Here is a 20,062-nt window from a genome sequence, read left to right on the forward strand (position 1 = left end):
GCCTTTACCTTGAACCATATAGATCTCCTGATGCTAGATTTCACTTTGAAATACTCAATCTTGAAGCCGACGTGAAAAAAAAAAAAAAGCATGAAAAAGGAATAGGAAAGATGTTCGGGCTCTTCAAAGAGAAAATCTCCTGACAAATACTTCTAATGTGCTGAAGCTCAGCTGTTACTGAGACAAGGTTTGAGGTCATCTTCTGACACAATCTGGGAAGACAAATGTCTCCTGTGATTAGGAGTGAACCAAAATACTCCCATCCATTGTAAGGAATCTCTTGAGTGACCATCTCTTCAAAGAAACAGGTTTTGCATTTTCCTGCAAGAAATTTGGTTTTGCCCACAATTATAATGGCTGAAGGGGGAACTTTGGGCACTGACTTTAAAATTGCAAGCTCTGTATGTATCACTGCTACTATGAGACCCAGCCATTAAAGAATGTCTTAGAATATATGATGACTGAAACTGTATGGAAGTATTAAAGAGCCGTAGTTGAGACCTAAAGTTATCCAGGAACAAACGATGGCTTTTTCCAGGAAATGAGGCTGCATTGCTGCATCTCCCCTAGAATATAGCATAGAGATTTCTGAAATTATTTTATAGTGTTGCAGAGAGTGGTAGTTTCTTCAGCATGTCTAGCATCTTGCGTAATTAAGAGAGAAAAACCATATATATAAGCATTATAGCTGTGCTGGTAAGCCTGCACATGAACAGAGTCTACACAAACAGAACAAATTATTAGCATCAACTGTATTTTTCAGTTGTGAAGTGTTATGGGTGAAGCTCTTGTTGTGTAATTTTCATTATTCTCACTAAATCCACTGCATTGCCTTCTTGCCAGCTTATGCCACTTTCAGTCTCAGCCTCCCCCGTGTTCCCTCTGCAGCTGTTAGAGGGAGGGAGAGCTGCTCTGATCATTATTGTTTCTGAAGCAGGTTTTTCTTTCTCTTACTTTCCTTTTTTTCTCCAGTGCCCATCATCTTTACCTTTTAGGGAGTATTCTTGATTAACATGAAACAAAAAATAATCTGCATTCTGCCATAGCATATATGCTTATTGAGGTATTTGAAGTAGTGTGTAGTCTGTAATCATCATCTGTTTGAAAAATAGTTTGAATCCTTCTGAAAGGAGGGAGTATAAAACCTCTAGAGACTTAAACCATTGCTTAAGTTTAAGTGGTGATTGCTTTCTGTTACCAAAGTGTAGATGCGGTGCTCTACCATTAGAGAACAGCAACTGCATTTCTCTTCCCAACAAGAACTGAACTGCTTGAAAGCTCCGCTTCGCCCTTGCAGATAGATATTGGATAAACTTGCACAAATATTTATTTGTACTTTTTAAACCATAACAGTGGCATGTTGACAAACTGACAGACTGGGGCTGGAGGGAGCGATATCCACGTAGGTGATGTCATTAGCTTGCCCCGTGGCATAGCAGGAGTTACTTTAACTTGCTGGGCTCAGTCAGCTTCAACATGGGTGTTATTTCTGCTTTCTAATATTTTCTGACATTAACGTGTAGTGTTTGATTCGTTATTATGTCAACCTACATACGAGTTTGACATATAATAGGTATTTTTTTTGTCACACGTTTTAAGTGACTTGTTTAAATAGCCTTAGCAACAGATGGCTTCGTTGACAGCATGAAGTAGTTGTTAGAACTGCAAAACCCACAGTACTTGGATAATTCAACAGATTTGATACTTTTATCTTAAATCATACCTTTTTACTTTGAGGTTTTTAAATCTATAATTACCTGCTTAAAGCAACCTTGAATGTTATGGTTTGGGTTTGATTGCATTTTGAATTTTTTCCTTTGAGTGCTGTATCAGATAAGTTTTAAGGTTGCTTTGTGTTAATTAGGCCCCACTTCAAGCTGTCAAACTGCTATTGTTACGAAGTATTACCACTCCCTCCACCCACATGATTTGCAGAGTGCAGAGTAATACAGCATTACAAGCAGACCTGAAATACAGCATAGCAAGATGAAGCTGAAGGGACGTGTTCCTCCATTTGAATCTCTTTCCTTATCCTGTGGATAGCTGAAAATTATTAGCACTTCTGATTTTTATTTTAAATTAACTTTCTAGCCAGTCTATTTTCTTCAATTGTAATATAAAGCATACATGTAAAATGCTTGTTTTGAGTTAAAGGCAGCTATCAGTGAATGATTCATGTTTGTTTTTAGTGTTTCCGCATGTGACACCCAAAGGAATTAATGGCATAGACTTTAAAGGAGAAGCTATAACTTTCAAGGCAACTACTGCTGGAATCCTTGCTACACTCTCTCATTGTATTGAACTCATGGTAAAACGTGAAGAAAGCTGGCAAAAAAGGCTAGATAAGGTAAGATCATTTTCCTTTTGCTCTTATTGAACTTTAGCTTGAAGTTACAACTTCAAATGAGCTGTTAACTTTTTTCACAGGTAATGCGTTTATTTTTATATACAGCATTTATTAGTTTTAGGTGATTTCATTATTAGTCCCATAAAATGTTAAACCTTCATCCTGGCTGGTGTTATAGCAGTATTATTCATCATAGTCTTTCTTTTCCCAGCCCTTGTTCAGATAGTATTCATATATCTTTTATATTTATAGAGAACCTGACAGTATTCCATGGTAATAAGTGTATTGCTTGCAGCCTTCTAAAAGAGGCGTAATAATCCATGCTTGCAAAAGGATGTGCAAATCTCTGAAGTGTTTTAATTGTGATAAGAGATGGTGACAATACTGAGTAGAACAACCAGTTCTAACTTTAAATGTATCCTTAAGATACAATTATTTCACTTTCCTTTAGGAGATGGAAGAAGATTAAGTCATGTTTCATACTGACTGGTTAAACTTTTTAGGTATGTGGTAGTGGAACATCTGTTATTCTAATGGTGGTGATAGTTCATGCTAAGCCTACTCAACCACTGTAGCAACTCAAAAGGAGCAGTGTCTTCTCTCATGAGATATGCTGGGTTTTACTTCAGGCTTTGATTTGTAGAATTCTGCCATCACTGGCTGGTGTCCTGTGCAGTCTTCTAGCTGTTGTCTCTTGTTTTTCATTTAATATGTTTCCATGTGGTGTATATCACACTTCAGATCTTACTCCATATGTTTTAGTGGTATGCAATTCAAAGAATGAAAGCATTCAGACAAAATACATCCATGTTTGAATCCTTGACCTCGGGTCATGTTTATCCATATGTCAAAGACCTGGCACTGTCTAACTGTATTGCAACTTTTGTCAGTACCTTATTTGTTACTGCTTCATCTAAGTAGTTGGAGGAATTACAGTCGATCCAAGACCTGAAGCTTGTTCATAGGATCGTAGGGTAATTCAGGTTGGAGTAGAGACATCAAGAGGTCTCTCTCTCCAGCCTCCTGCTTAAAGGTAAGTTTGATATCAGACCAGGTTGCTCAGGGCTTTATTGGGCCTGGTTTCAGGTCTCCAAGGCTGGAGATGGCACACCTCTTCTGGGCAGCCTGTTCTGCTGCTCAGCTGTTACAGTGAAAAGTTTTTCCTTATCTAGCTGGAATAACTCTTACTCCAGTATCTGCTTATTGTTTTTCATCCTTCTACTATAGACTGCTGTGAAGAGTCTGGCTCAGTTTCTTTGTGACTTTCTTGGATGTATTGGAAGGCTACTATTAGGTCCTCCCACAAAAACCTTTTCTTCCCAGGCTGAGCAAACACAGTTCAGTTTTGTTGATCACTTTGCTTAGAGCATGGATGAAGTGACTTTTTCTTGCCCCTAGGTTAGTATATGTTAATGCAGAATAATATTTTAATATAGAACTTGAATTTGTTTAGATTAGTTACTTGTCACTTTTTTCTTCTTCTGTGGACAAACTTTAAAGCACTTGTTCTTAGATGCAAGTGATTAACAAATTCAAACCTAAATTTCACTTTAGGTCTCATGTGACTGATGCCTCATACAGCATGAGTAAATAAATTTTAAAGGGGGTCACAAGCTTATTTGGAGTTGTTTTCCCAGAAATTAAAATAGCAAAGTCTTCTAAAAACTTCGAGATTTTAAGTTGGTCTGTTTTGGTAGACTTGCAGCTCTTTAAAGTCATATTTGTCAAATTTTCTGGTGTTTACAGCACGTGCATTGTAATTCTCATAAAATTACTCTTTATTTGTATTCCCCTAATTGCTAGCCTTTTGGAAGAGGAGATTTTTATTTAATAAAATAATACAGAATTGTGGTGGGCTAACCTTGGCTAACACCCAAATGCCCACATGGTTGCTCACCACCCATCCATCAGGATTAGGGGGAAAAAATAGGATGAGAAAGCTCATGGGTCAGGGGAAAGACAGGGAGCTTGCTTACTGGTTCTTATGGCAAGAACATTCTTGACTTGGGGAAGACCAATTCATTGCTGATAGAAAATAGATAGAATGTCCTTTCAAGTAGCTGTAGAGAGTGATGTGGTCTCCCCTCAGCCTCCTCTTCCTCAAACTAAACAGTCCCAGCTCCTTCAATCGCTCCTCATAAGATTTATTCTGCAGGCCCTTCACCAGCTTCGTTGCCATGCTCTGCACTCGCTCCAGCACCTCAATCTCTCTCTTGTATTGAGGTGACCAGAACTGGACACAATACTCAAGGTGTGGCCTCACCAGTGTTGAGTACAGGGGGACAATCACCTCCCTCCTTCTGCTGGTCACACTATTTCTAATACAAGCCAGGATGGCATTGGCCCTCTTGGCCACCTGGGCACACTGCTGGCTCATGTTCAGCCGCTTGTCAATTAGAACCCCCAGGTTCTTTTCTGCCAGGCAGCTCTCCAGCCACACTTCCCCAAGCCTGTAGCGGTGCATGGGGTTGTGTGGCCCAAGTGCAGGACCTGGCACTTGGCCTTGTTGAAGCTCATACCGTTAGCATTGGCCCATCGGTCCAATCTGTCCAAGTCTCTCTGTAGACCCTCCCTATCCTCATGTAGATCAACACTCCCACTTAGCTTCGTGTCATCTGCAAACTTGCTGATGTTACACTCTATGTCCTTATCGAGGTCATCAATAAAGATGTTAAACAGAAATGGTCCCAACACTGAGCCCTGAGGGACACCACTCATGACCGGCCACCAGATGGATATAACTCCATTGACCACCACTCTTTGTGACCGTCCATCCAGCCAGTGCTTGATCCAGCAGATCGTATGCTCATCCAGGCCATGAGCCGCCAGTTTTTCCATGAGAATTCTGTGGGGGACAGTGTCAAATGCTTTTTGAAAAGTCTAGGGAGACAATGTCCACAGCCTTTCCCTCATCCAGTAATCGGGTCATCTTGTCATAGAAGGAGATCAAGTTTGTCAGGCGGGACCTGCCTTTCCTAAACCCGTGCTGACTAGGCCTGATCCCCTGCTTGTCCATTATATGACTTGTAATGGCACTCAAGGTGATCTGCTCCATAACTATGGGCCTAAGCAAAAAAACATTACTCTCTTAATCTGTTAAATAGATGTGGGAGGAGATTGGTGTTGATCTTTGTACTTTTGTTTTTCTTGGATATATGTGTAAACTGCTCTGAAAAGGGTGTAAATATTGTGAGGTGATGAAGTTCAGAATACCTTCTCTAAGAGAGATTAGAGGGGAAAATCACATTAAGTTGGAGCAGCTGTTTGTGTTTAAGTTCTAGCTTGGAGGGTTTTAGAGCTCTTGTAAGTCTGTCCAGTGGCTGTAAAAGACCATCTAGCAGATTGATGCCACCAGCTCTGTGCTGTGCAGGTTTGTCACAGGAAGTGTAAGATCTCTGTCAGTGGCTAAAATCAATGGGTGTTTTACAAGTAGTGTTAAGTGCCAGTGTGATCCAGCTCACTCTCCTTTCCAGCCTCCTCACTCCAGTAACTTCAGAACTACCTACTGCTACTTCCCAGCAGCACACATTGGCGATCAGTAAGAGTCCTGCTACCTCACAAAATTATACAGCCTCCATCTTGTAGAGGGTTAGCTTAGCCTGAAGAGGCAAGATAGATTCATGTCTGCTGAACTCGAGACAAGCATGTTTCAAAATTATAGCTGTCCTAAAAAATGTCTCGTGTTAAAAAAAGCTCAAGTCAGTAGAATTTGTTGGATCTGGAGGTGACTACAGTTTGTCTAGAGATGAGTACAGTGTTATGAAGTGAGTATCTTTCTCTATAACCCCATTTTATTTTAAAATAAAAGGAGTTTAAGTTACATTCTGAAGGTTGGAAACTATTTCTAAACCTTTAAAAACAAGAAATTATTATAAAAACATATTTTAATTTTTAAGGAGACTGCTAAAATAAGGAACTTAACAATTATAATTTTAGAATTCTGTATTTAGTTTTCTTTCTGTTACCAAAGCAGTCAGATGTCCAGAATAAAATTAATACAAAAGCATGTAATGTTATCTAAAGGTAATTGCTTTGCTTTTGACCTTTTACTCTTGAGCTTAACTTTTTATTTTTCCAGTGCAGTATATTTTTCAGTGTGAGCCACTTCATTGTATTTTAAAATAGACTTTTCTTAAAATGGATAAACAAATAAATAATTTAATATCTTGTATTTGGCCCACTGTTTTATTTGCAATGAAATCATTGTAAGGATGTTTTTTGTTGTCTTGACTGCAATATTTTTTTCTACTCTTGTTTCCTTTGGTCTTACTAGTTGTTATTAACAAGCAAACTTACCTTCTGAACATTAAATTTTACCTTAAGATTAACATGTGTAGATAGCTTATTCTGTTCACCTTTGACAACTGTAACTGAAATGATGATTAAATTTTAGAGTTTTAATACACCAGTAATTTTTCTGCTATGCAGTCAAACAGTTTCCCAGTTTCTGCCTTTTTTAATGTTGTTGCCAAGAAAAGCTGGCAGATTTGGAGAGTTGTGTTTTGACACATGTGAATTATCACTAACTTGCAGATTGAAATACAGAAACTGTGGGGATTTGGGGCAAGTGGGAGGAGGAATTGTGTTTTATTTTGTTTCTTTGTTTTTTATTTTCCATTCAAAGTGTTCTGGTAAAACTTCTGTGGTTTCTCTCTGACTTATACTCAAGTCATGCTTTACACATCTTCAGGACTCTTCAGTTACTTTCAGAAAAGATAAATGTGCAAATTTTGTTAAATGTGTTAGCAGTTATTGCCTCTGACAGTTTCCGAAGGGAAAAGGCTATGTTCACACATAAAGACAATACTGTCTTCATTTTTTTTACTAAGATTTTTTTCTATGGAAAACTATACTACTTTTTTTTTTTACATCAGAACTGTTGGCTTACTTCTCAAACTTTTCATTAGAAACTGGAAAATGTGTTCCAGAGTGAATGTTATCACTAAATTCACAGTTGTAAAACTCAGCCTTTCAGCATTGCTTAAGGCTTTGCCACTGAATCTTTAAAGTTCAGATTGGGTTGCTGAATAATTATGCTCATGTCTGCAAGAATGAGTAGTGTCTGGTGTCAAATTGTCACTATAAAACTTAACTTTCTTCCGCCTGAAGTGATTCTGAAAGGGGACGGAGAAACATCTTGAGTGTTAAAGCTGAATTCTGCAAGAATTTCAGATTTTTTTATAGCTTTTTCACTGAGAATATCTAGAAGTATGTAGAATTTACAGAGGAAATATTAGACTTACTCTGATTTTGGCGTTACTACCTTTTTATTCAAAATATACAATAATATAGACACCATCAGTGGCTGTAGTACAGCCCCACACGTATTATGGGAGAATGATGTTGTTAATCTCTGCATGGAGTTCACAAAATGATTCACATTGATCCTATGCGAGCTAATTATAGATACAAAGTTACACACTGTGACTCATTAGTATCTCACCATGTTCAACAAGTTAGCTTTTTACCAGTCTTACTTTTCACCCTTTGTTACCACTGCTGAAGCATCTGTGTCAAGGAGTTTTATATAAACTGTCAGTCAGCTACAAAAATCTGACCCTCAGTCAACCATGAATAGCTATGCCTAAACCAGATACCAGTTTTTGCATGCTGATCTAGTTTCTTCCACATGACTTCAAGAAGGTATCCTCAAGGTAGCTAGCTCCCCAGGCTTTGTATTGTATATGCGTGTTTATGAGCACATGTAATGCATGCATGCAAATGAATTCTAAAAATCAGCAGCTTTGTAACTGTTACTTGTGAAAAAATTACACTGGTCATTGCATTTATTGACATGTTGACTATTATCAGTCAATACATTCTCACCACATGAAACGATCGTGTAATTTTACAGGAGACAGAGAAAAGGAGAAGAATTGAAGAAGCATACAAAAATGCTGTGACAGAACTGAAGAAAAAGTCCCACTTTGGAGGGCCAGACTATGAGGTACAAATTTTGCTTTTGAAATTTTTAAAAACACTATGACTTTTAAAGATTGCTTTGTTTCTCAAAGGGGGAAAAGAGGTTTGTAACTCAGGGTGTTTTGCTTGTGCAAGTGTGTTCATGTCACTTTTCTTGGAAACTGAAACTGTATGAAGAATCTCAGTCCCTAATTTTAGAATGGTGGTCTGTCTTCACCTCAGGCTTCCATGTTCTGCTTTTGTCTAAAGCACTTTGCTTACAGATATTTCTGCTGATTTTCGGTTGTTCCTCTTGTACACCTGATTCTGCTTATGTGCAATAGTTTTGTACTTTCCCTTTTTAATGGTTCAGCTGTATAGATATGTAAAGCAAATAGGAAAACCCCGACTACAGAGGCAGGCCTGGAGTCTGAAGTTTAACTTGAATTGATTTTTAACTTGTCACTGCCACTTGAAATTTTAGGTTCACAATTTCAGTGATTTTTTTTTTTAGGTACCTTTCATCTGTTAAATTACATATTTCAGCAGCTTCCTCCTCCATGAGCTATTTAGTCAAATGCTAAGACTCTTAAACCACCTTCTGAAGAATAATGTAAGCTAGTGCACCTATAATACAGTTTGCATAATTTTTAGGAACTTGACCCTTTCACGTACATTAATCAAACATGTTTCTACTTACAAATCATAGCCTGAGAAATAGTACTTATATGTTGAAATATTTAAAAGATACTTGAGCTTAAGTTCTGTGTTGTGGCTGAAGCATACACTGTAAAAGAAAAGGATAAGAAGTTGGACTTTATCTCCCTGGTTATGAACCCAGCTTCTTCTCCCAAGGATCCTTGATGTAAAGTACTTTTTTGAAATTTGCTGTACCCGTTTGTTTTACAATACAGTAAAAGCAGTAAACCCGATTTTCTGAAATTACCATTTTACTTAGACTCAAGTTTTTAATAGTTGACTCAGCTCTACCTGCTGTTGAGTGTTAAACACTTCTTTCCAAGAATTTTCAATAAAGATCCCCAGAATTTTGTCTTCTCTTGTTAAGTTTTGAGCACATATCTGAAATCCACCTTAAGGCACTAGAATACTGGGAAGGAGTCTAACTACACAATTACGTTAATATGTATACTTTACTGACACACTGTAAACATTTTTAAGAGAAGATATATGTTAATTAAAACCTAAACTGTTGTCAAAGCATATTGACACTGTTACTCAGTTTCCTGTTGTTTTTTTTTTCTTTATACAACTATCCCTAAATTGTAGTTAGAGGGTGTAATTTCCTTCAGCAAGTAGGGTTTTTAGAGGAATTGTAGTCTAAGAATATTGGTGAAAATATTTGATGTCTGTAGAAGAAATTTGCTTCCATCAGTTATATGCATAATGTATCAATCTATATTTCTAAAATTAAACTGAAGTGGAACTCTTACGTCTCCAAAATTTTGAACTATTTTTGTTTCTTATGCTCTAGGAGGGTCCTAATAGTCTGATTAATGAAGAAGAATTCTTTGATGCTGTTGAAGCTGCTCTCGATAGACAGGATAAAATGGAAGAACAGGTAGAAAAAATACTTTTAAGATGTCTTAATGATGGGCACTTCATAGGAGACTTCTGTGACTTAAACTCAGTCCTGGGGTGCATCTCCTGAAGCCCTAATATTTTATTCTGACACTGACAAGGAGAATTAATTTAATATTTTTTACAGTTAAATATTGTTGCTTAACACTAATTTTGAGAAAGTGACTTCACAGCTTACATAGAAAGCATAGTATAAGTGTTAAGCTAATTGAGTGTTCTAGTTTCTAATTCCTAAATGAGTGTCCTGTATAAAACTTATCTTTGTATGTAACTGATGCCCTGTGCAATGAGAATATCAAACACTGCAGCTATCTCTTAAAACCTAATTGCTGCTCTGAAGTTTCTTTTGACTCTAGCAGTATGTGAAATAGGAAGGACGTAGTTCTGTTGGTGTTTATTTCTGTTTAAAAAAATATGTAGGCTATGCCTACTTCTCTAACTCATTTCTTGCCTAGACTTCAGTGACAAGGATCAAAAAGGGATAAGATGCATGTGAGGAAATATATAGAATATGGGAACATATAGCAGTATATAAAATGAGAGGGAATAAAGTGGTGCATCCTCTGTCTTAAAAGTGTTTAGGCTTATGAATATAGTGAATATGAATAGTTGGTTAAGAATTAAAAGACTTTCTAGTGGGCATATAGTACCCAACAGAATTTACCTATGTAAAAGTTTTAGCTATGTAAAAGTTTTGAGTGATTGCTGCACTACTACATGGGTCCTTAATGCTGCTGATCTGTTTTCCTTAATTCAGAAATAGATCTTGAAGTATAGATGAATTCAGTGTTCAGGTCCATTCACTTACGGAGAATTCCAGCAGGATGACAGCCTCATGCCTGTCATGGACAGCATTAGTTGTTGTAGCCACTATGTAGATTGAGGATGACTCACTCTGTTTCATAGCCCACCCAGTAGCAGCTGACTACTAATAATTAAACCTATTTTGTTCCAGTCCCAAAGTGAAAAGGTCAGATTACACTGGCCAACATCCTTACCTTCTGGAGATGCGTATTCTGCTGTGGGGACTCACAGATTTGTCCAAAAGGTAAGGTATTTCTTTTGATCTCCTCTGAATAATGGGCTGACCTGTGATATTTCTATATAATATTTTGTATGGGTAAGTGAGATCTTTTTCTTTAGGTGTTTCTAGTAGCTTTCAATGGTTTAATTTTCAAATAAAGTAGCTGGAATTGGAGAAGGACTGTTTTCTATCTTGGCTCAAAAGATACTGATTTAAGTATCTGTTTAGAATACTCTTGACTTGTATCAAGCTTGTCAGTAAAGAAAACATCCCAACTTGCTAACCTCAGTGTTTTTAAGATACCTTCACCAAAATTAATTGATTTTGTAAAAAAAAAAAATAAAATAATAATCCAGACACTTGTATCAGGATCAGTTGACTAGAAACACTATGCTCCTCTCAGGGCTACATTGGGAGCATAATACATAATAGGTGCATGAAATCAGCATTCTCTGCTGTGCTTGCTGCTTATGGTGCTTTTGTTTTCCTTTTCTTCATTATCTTGTGCTTGCAAGTTGGTACTGAATGCTCTGTTGTGCCTTTGTTCTGATTACTTGGTTTTTTCTTTGTCTGTCTCTGGTAGCCCTATAGTCGCTCTTCCTCCATGTCTTCCATTGATCTAGTCAGTGCCTCTGATGATGTTCACAGATTCAGCGCCCAGGTACTGTATTAATGTGTAGAGTGGGGGTTGCATATCTTTGCTGTATTTCATCCTCTTCTCTAGAACCTGGGTTTTTCTGTTACATAAATCACTGCTTGCTTTAAATTAGTACGTTGAGACAAACAAAGGAGTTCTCTATTCCTGTACTAAATGATTGTCTTTTTACATCCAGCTTGCATGCGTATCAGTTGTGCAGAGGCCCAAATCTTGTGAAACTGTTGGATTTAATTCAGTAGTTTTAATAAAAATGCCTACAATTTTTAAATTTTGCATTTCTGTTTATAATAAAAGTAGAATAACACCTGTTTTGTGTGGGCTGGAGATGGTATTTGCTGCAAATTGGGTAGTTTTTCTTGCTTTTAAAGCAAAGGTTTGATTTTAGTCTTTAATGTTTCTTTGTAGTGACGTTAAGATACTAAACATTAAGGTTCACAATTACCATTTTTTACCTCTAAGACCTTTCAGTAATAAAAGTAGTTGTAAAGTATGTTGACAAACAAGATTGTGGGTATGAGAATTTTTCTATCTGTTCATTTATCCTTCAGAAAATATCTGACATCCTGAATATGTCAATGTAGTCATAGTGACGTATTCCAGTAATGTGCAAAATTACTGTAGGTGCTTGTTCTGAAGATCACAGTTTAGAGTAGAATTAGGTACGTGACTTCATGTGTTTGTGCTTTAGTCTCAAAAAAAGTTGTTCGGACACAGCATTCATGCCATTAGTTTCCTTCTGCTGTGGTCCATATGTGATTGTGAATACGGAACTTCCTTCTGGGATCTGTTATTTTGGGGGGTTTTTTTAGATTAATAACTAACACTGCACACAACATGCTTTTTCAAACAGAAGGAATGGATTTTGTTTTGATTAACAGAGCTTGGAATTTTACCACCTGTAGACCTTGCTACCAGCTGTATGAGCAGGACCCTTACACTTAAGGACTTGCTTATTGGACTGAAGACCCAACACTTGCCTTGACCTTTTGCAGTCAGTTCATTTCTGGAATTTGAACTTATTGCAAGGGAAAAAGTATGCAGGTCATACTGCACAACACCGATATATGGTCATCTACTGGTACTCCAGCAGTCAAGCCAGTTTTTTAAGTTTCCTTTTGTCTGGGAGGAGGGGGGGAAATCAATTGATTCCAAAAATGGGAACTAGTTGTCTGTCAGGCAATTGCTACATGGGCAGTTAAATATAAGGGAAACTGATAGTTGCCAAAATATGTGAGACTCCTCATTTTCACCTCTTCTATGCCTCTAATAATATTAGTGCATTCATAGGATAAATGTGAGTATCAGAGCATTAGTGTGGCTGAAAACCATTTAAAAACAAATCTGAGGTAGACCAGTTCCTTATCACAATAACACAAATTGAGGTTAAGGATCAGAATCAAATGGACTGGAGTCACGCTGTTGCTCTTTTCAGCTGCTGAATGGATGGGTAGTACGCAGAAGTTATTACTGAGTGTCTTTGAATGCAATTTCAAGTTAATGAACTCACTGCAGAAAGGATGCTCTTCTTAACCTATGGGAAACTAATCTCCCCACACACACCCCCAAATAATTTCCCTAGAACAAATTTTTGCCAGATCAATACGTCAGTCCACCTGCTCTGGAGCTTCATTGCTACTGAACAAGCAGGTGAAGAACAACAGAGAGCATGAAAAGAAAAGCAGCACACCTTCTATTGGTGGCAACCTGCTCTGGACTTTATTAATATGAAATTGGCCTGTGTCCACAGGCTGAGGACTTGGCTATTGGAAAGGCAAGCTAATACCATGATTCTGAATAACTGACTTGTTTCTAGACTTCATTCATACGAAGGGAATTTTGGTATCAGTAAAAGGTCAGGTAGAAACTTGCAGCCTTGTTTTAAGATTGAGAAGTGTAACATGTATTCTGACGGGAACTGGGTCTTCAGTGTGCCTCTAGAAAGACATTGATTTGTCTCTGCCAGTTGAGTGGGAGGTTGTGGGCTTAAAACATTGTAGGTGTTTTGCAGATCGCTTTCTTTTAAAGGACTATTAGATTTTAAAGTAGACTGAGCTGTTCTGAGGGCCTTTAAAATGAAGAACTTTCCACTTAATGTTCAGTCCAAGGCTGCGTGGCATACAAGTTACAAGTATATTTGCAGACTTAATGGGTTCAGGCTATTAATTTTGTGATTGCACACTTCATCTAGTAATCTTTATGTTGATCAATTAACTAACCTTTGCCTGTAGTGCTTTTCCTTATTCAAAAAAAAAAAGGTATGTCTAGTAATTCAGGAAAATATTGTTGATCCGTGGACTTATTTGTTGTGACAAGTTTTAGTAGTCACCTACCTTTTGGGTGTAAAAAGCTACTGAAGTGTTTCCATATTTGTAAACATTACATGGCAATGGATACCTTATATTTTTTCTTCTATTTTTATTTGGAGGAGAGTGGGATTTGGAAAGGGGTGGGGAACCAAAGAAACAGAGTAAGACTGTAGATTTTAAAATAAAAATCCTCTTTCAGTCCCAGCAGCCGTTTTCCTGCACATTATATGAAATGAAAAAAAAAATGACATTCACATAGCTTGATAAAAATACATCAACTATTTGGCCTTTAAGAAAAGTGCACAACTGTCCAGCTAATAATTTTTAAATTACTATTTTATAATTGTACAGTCAGTCTATTTCCTTAACTCTTTTGAATGTAAGCATTTCTGTTCTTTCTTTCTAGCTGGCAACTGTGCAAAGATGCTCATAAAACAGAATAGACATGCTTTGCTCATGACTGTTTCTTTCGCTGCTCTTCCAATATGACTTTTAATACTCATTCACTTGTATTCACCCCCCTACTGTTGCTCACTTTTAAATGCTCTTTAGTGAATATCTCATGGCACATTGCAATTCTATTTACAGACACTTGAAGTAAGTTCCTATATGCTCAACTAAAACTATTTTAGGTAGAAATAGGGAGTTTTCACAGTTTAGAGGTGCAAAGGAAGGATAGCAAGTACCCATAAAGAATGAAGCTGGAAGCTGAGTCAAGATTTTGGCTTTTGTTTCTGAAGGCCAAAAGTATCTGCTTGTTCTTAGCTTCTAACAGGAAGCTCTGTTGTCCAAATTCAGCTCCTGCACAGGATTTGAAGTATTGACTTGTGGCTTCCAATATTGTATAGTCTCTGCCCAAGAAGATGGAAGGAATGAGTTAAAAATGTGTATTTTTTTTCCTTTAAAGGTGGAAGAGATGGTACAAAACCATATGACATATTCCTTGCAAGATGTAGGAGGAGATGCCAATTGGCAGCTAGTGGTAGAAGAAGGAGAAATGAAGGTAAATGTTTGTGTTTTTTTTTAATTGATATAAGATGATATGCTGTGAAGACAGATACTTTCAGTCTGGTGGATTTGGCAGTGTTAGGTTTACAGTTGGACTCGATCTTAAGGGTCTTTTCCAACTGAAATGATTCCGTGATTCTCTGGGAATACAATCACTCAGCAACTCATGCTGTTAAAAATTCTCTCTGAAAATAGCATTAAGTAGGACTGGAGTCCACAAGAGCTGTGGCTTCTAATGTATTTATTCATACAAAATCCTGTGTAACTCTTGCAATAGCTTTGTCTTTGCAGATTCCTTTCTTGTTCTCTGCTACTTAGTAACTTTGATACCAAATTTTATGTTGGCTGCTCTACTGTGCTTGTATGGATCCTCATGCATAGTGGTAAATAAGATAGCTTAATCATTTTTGGAGTAGAGATTCTTAAAGTACTGGTATTTTAATGTCAGTTGCCATGTAAGAATGTTTGCTTTGGTAGTTAGCAGAGAACGCTGGCATGGCAAATTATTCATGTATTAGTCTTCTAGGTAAGTGGTTTTTTTTAAAAAAAAAAACTGACATTGTAAACAATTAAAACGTGAACAGTTTTTAACAGTTTCTGCCCTACATTTCTTTCTTTGTATTTGGCTATAGGTATACAGAAGAGAGGTGGAAGAGAATGGAATAGTTTTAGATCCATTGAAAGCAACCCATGCTGTTAAAGGGGTAACAGGGCATGAAGTTTGCCACTACTTCTGGAATGTTGATGTTCGTAATGACTGGGAAAGTAAGGAATTGGTTCTTAAGCTTTGAATGTTTGTCAGCAAATATATTTTGTAACATTGACCTAATACCTGTGCTTGTTTACTGATGGATTTTTTTCCCCCCCTCCTCTTTTAGCAACAATTGAAAATTTCCATGTTGTGGAAAATTTAGCTGATAATGCAATCATCATTTACCAGACACATAAGGTAATAATACTTTAGCCATATGCATACCTGAGACAGTCTGAGGCATATGTGTTCTAATCTTATTCTGAATACTTTAATGACTTAACAACTTAAAATACTGTTCAAAACAACAGTTCAGAACAAGTTCTCTATTAAACTGCAACTTTGTCAATTTCTCAAACTTGTCTTGATTGTATAATTGGTTGTGCATGTGTCTGATAGAGCTTCTAATAAAGAATGAGGACTGGTTTTAATCTCTAAATACGTCACTGCCAGCAAGGCAAGAGTCATCTAAAGCAAAGTGAGGCAATAAATCAACACTGACTACAAGGAAGAGGCCTATGCCACACTATCGTGTGTTTTGTTGCAATAATGCAAGCTAATGTTGACCACAATCAGTTAGCATACAGATCTGCATTATGAGGTGGTATAATTGCTGGTACAGCATTTGTTTTTGTAACATTATTATGTCCCCCCCCAACCAGTTCTAAATTTACTAAAATGTTCATTTGAAGTATATCTCAACAACTGTAACTTACAGGTTCAAAAAATGGGAATGAAGTGCACAGATTCATCTTTAATCTTGCATGATTCCAAGTACAAATGTACTCAAATATTAAACCAAATATTTTTCTTTGACAATTTTACCAATAATGTGGTTACCTTAGAACTTCTGTAACAGAGGACTTGTGATTTTTGAGTAAGAAAATTGTGAAAACTGTATGGTGTCGTGGTAAAAGCTAGACTTCCCGCCCCCAATTTGAGTGTCAGGAAAATGGCTTTTGTATATTTTCTTATTTTATCATTTTGCTTCTAAAACTTTCTCTTAGATAATATCAGTTTACCATATCTGTCTTAGTGAAGTAGTAGCTTTTTGAAATAATATTTGTTTTAGATATTTCTTAACCTGTCTCTCTCTGGATACATAAGTAACTGTAGATGCATCTATTTGTACTTCACCACTAGTTCAGTTTGTAGCTTACAAGTATTAACTAAAATGTAGAGGTCGAGGGAATGGGAGGGGAACTGCTTCTTCCTGTTTGTGTACTGAAAAAGTCACTGCAGTTGCGCTTTCTGCATTTCAAAGGCCTTAAACTTTTGCCTTAATTTTCTTAAAATTAAGCATAACCATATAACCTGATACGCATCTGTACAACAGCTGTGTTCTGTTTCAGTTTTGAAAATGAAATTCCTAACTTGAAGAAACTTTTACTTAAATAACATGACTGACCTGGTTTGCCTTGCTTGTTTTTTCTTTACCTAAGGATAGTAAGTACTTAATTTGCAAAACTGGAAAAGCTTATATTCTGGTGTTTCTTTGCAGAGGGTGTGGCCAGCTTCTCAAAGGGATGTGCTGTATTTGTCTGCCATCAGAAAGATACCAGCATTCAGTGAAAATGATCCTGAAACATGGATTGTGTGCAATTTCTCTGTGGAACATGACAGTGCTCCTGTAAGTATTATTTTCATTCTATCGAGTTCTGCTTTTAATGTGCATGTGCACTACTAGCGTGAGGGAGGTGGGGGTGTTACACAAAAATACAGTTTATTTAAACCAGGTGATACAATGACCTGATGAAGGCAATGTGAGCCAAAAGCTTTCTTGCCTTATCTCAACAGTTGACAGATCTAAGGTGTTGCAGCAGAATGGAAGCAAAATTTCTGGAGATGTGAAAATGTTTTTAAAAATTGAGGTTATTTTTTATGGAATCAAATCAATAACTCTTCCATATTGTCAGATGTAGGAGTAGGCTTGTATAATTGTAGATGTGGAATCTGTTAAACCTCCGTCTTACAAAGTTCTGCCTTGGTTCTGTCAGATAGTAGCAATGATTGTTTTCTTTGGAGTATTTATCTGCTGATTGCTATGCCATAGACTGCTTTACAAGGGAAGAGTTACTAACTGATATTTGCAAATGCTGATGCATTATTCTTTAAATGTTTTGTGACTTATTTGTTACAATAATTGAAGTAATTCACTTGTATGTATTAAGCAAGCAGAAACCTGAGATTCAGGCATTTTGGTTTAACGCTTTCCCTATTCACTATGTACCTTTTCATTTCACTCACATTCTTGTTACATCCATGTAGTGCTAGAATGCAAACTCTCAGAAGCACGGCTTCTGGAGTGTATTAGACTTCACAGTAAATTAAAATGTTAGCAGTCAAGCATGCTGAAACAAATTTAGTTTGAGGCTTACAAATGTTTCACTTTTTTGGCAGCTGAACAATCGCTGTGTCCGTGCCAAAATAAATATTGCTATGATTTGTCAGACATTAGTAAGCCCACCGGAGGGGAACAAGGAAATAAGCAGGGACAACATCCTATGCAAGATTACATATGTAGCTAATGGTAAGTCTAAAATTTTTCAGTACGACATTCATGATATATGCTAATTCTGGGGAGCTGAATACTGGCAAAAGAAAAGCTTGATGCAGTTTTCTGTTAAATTTATATATAGCATCGCACATGTGGTCTTCATATTCAAAAAGACTTGAATTAATGTGCTGCCTGAAATCAGTGAATGGGATCATTCATGTGTGGCATTCTGAGAGGAATAAATGGAAGTGGTGTGTAGCTCAGGCCTTAAGTACAGAGCCTTGGGGTGGAGGAGGGTGGACAGAACAAATGTCTGCAACTGGGATGACTTAGTCTAGCTTTTAGTTTCAGTAATAGTATGCTTTTTTAATGCATTGCTTGGTTTTTTTTTCCCCGCAGTTCATCTTGTTAGGCTGAAACGCTGATGATAATACAGTTCTTAGCCTCTGTGTTAAGAAGGAGCAAATACATTTTGTATGAGGATGTTTGCAAGCTGTATAATCTCGTCTGCCTTTTTCATTACTATTTTTTAACTGATAGAATCCTTGGTATTGACGGAAAAGCTATCAAAGCCATACTGTATTGTTACTGTACCCAGTATTTAGCAATGTATTGTAGTATTGGAGCTACATACTTACTAGTTCCTCTCCTGCAGCTACAAAATACTTCAAGAATAGCTCACCTGCTTATTACTTTTAACTACCTATTACATGGCCTGCTAAAGAGTCAAAGTCTGAAAAATTGCTTCAGCAAATCTTTGCAATATAGGAATGATGTAACTTGTATTAAATCCTGTACAAATAATACCATATGGTGTTAAACTCTGGGGTAAGCTGCTTTGTCTCCTTATTAGAAGTTTCCCAATGACTTAAAAAATCCGTTTTCTTTGGTAAATTCTGAACTATGATTATATGGGAAGTGGCAGCATTTTCAGCAAAATACTTGCCATGTGCATTGAAGCGTGTTTTAGAATCAGTTTGAATTTTGTTTGAAGTGCTGTAAGAATAATTTGTAAGGCATTGGCTGTATAGCAATTCTGCAGACAAATGCAGCAGTTACTGAAAAGTTAACACTGACTCCTCTTTTCTTTGAGATGGGAAGTAACTCGAGTCTCTTTTTCTGTTGTTTCTTGGAAGTCCTTAGAGAATATCATCTTCCACTGGGGCATTCCCCAAAGACTCACAACACATATATTTAATGTTTTCTAAATAGTGGCATCATAAAACTGAACTGAGCTTGAGTATTAAGGCGAGAGAGTGCTACAATATAAACTGTTAAAGGCATTAAAAAAAATAACGTGCTGATCATTGTTTTTTCCTCTTACTTCAGAAAGTTGCAGGAATAAACTTAAATTTTCTTTTCTAGCCTTTAGTGGATTTGCTGTATTTCAATGTCTGTCTTCCTATCTATGTCTAGTGAACCCAGGAGGATGGGCGCCAGCATCAGTGTTACGGGCAGTGGCAAAACGAGAATATCCAAAATTCTTGAAGCGTTTTACATCATATGTGCAAGAGAAAACAGCAGGAAAGCCTATTTTATTCTAGAGTTAGCAGGTATACATTAATTTTTTTTCATTCTTGATTCACTGTTGTAACTTTAAGGCCAAGCAGAAATATGCAATCTAGAATGTCTTAATACTAGCATAAATTCAGTGCTTAGTTTTAATATACGTATGCAATATACTTTTTAAAACATTTGTGTAATTCATGTGTGTTATTAGTAGGAAAAATAAGGGCTGCACAAGTGGAAGTATTAGTTTTTGTAGATATTTACTAGTTTTCTCTTGCAAGTTTTTGCATGCATGTCTAATTTATGTAGAAGTATAAAAGGATGAAGTATTGTTTTTTCTCAGCTGTCATAGGCATTTTACACTTGTTCTGAAAAGAATACATACTGAAGTTTCTCTAGAGCCTTATGAGGTTTTGATACCTTAAATTCTACTTACAATTGTGTATTTGATAGAATATTACG

The 20,062-nt window shown here is 36.8% G+C and overlaps 1 protein-coding gene across 3 annotated transcripts in view; it reads left to right on the forward strand.

Annotated features, from left to right (window-relative positions):
* Positions 1-20,062, forward strand: part of CERT1 (ceramide transporter 1) — a 73,621-nt gene that overhangs the window by 49,839 nt on the left and 3,720 nt on the right. For 2 of the 3 annotated variants that reach the window (XM_074569336.1, XM_074569338.1), the window contains 11 exons: positions 2,190-2,347; positions 8,202-8,294; positions 9,741-9,827; positions 10,803-10,895; positions 11,455-11,532; positions 14,743-14,838; positions 15,476-15,608; positions 15,722-15,792; positions 17,096-17,224; positions 17,995-18,124; positions 19,508-19,644. In XM_074569336.1, the coding sequence (XP_074425437.1) occupies positions 2,190-2,347; positions 8,202-8,294; positions 9,741-9,827; positions 10,803-10,895; positions 11,455-11,532; positions 14,743-14,838; positions 15,476-15,608; positions 15,722-15,792; positions 17,096-17,224; positions 17,995-18,124; positions 19,508-19,635 (1,196 nt within the window). In that variant the 3' untranslated portion in view covers positions 19,636-19,644. The remainder of the gene's footprint in view (positions 1-2,189; positions 2,348-8,201; positions 8,295-9,740; positions 9,828-10,802; positions 10,896-11,454; positions 11,533-14,742; positions 14,839-15,475; positions 15,609-15,721; positions 15,793-17,095; positions 17,225-17,994; positions 18,125-19,507; positions 19,645-20,062) is intronic. The other variant, XM_074569337.1, reaches the window with a different exon arrangement.

This window comes from Larus michahellis, chromosome Z, assembly GCF_964199755.1.
Source record: "Larus michahellis chromosome Z, bLarMic1.1, whole genome shotgun sequence".
Taxonomy (NCBI): Eukaryota; Metazoa; Chordata; class Aves; order Charadriiformes; family Laridae; genus Larus; species Larus michahellis.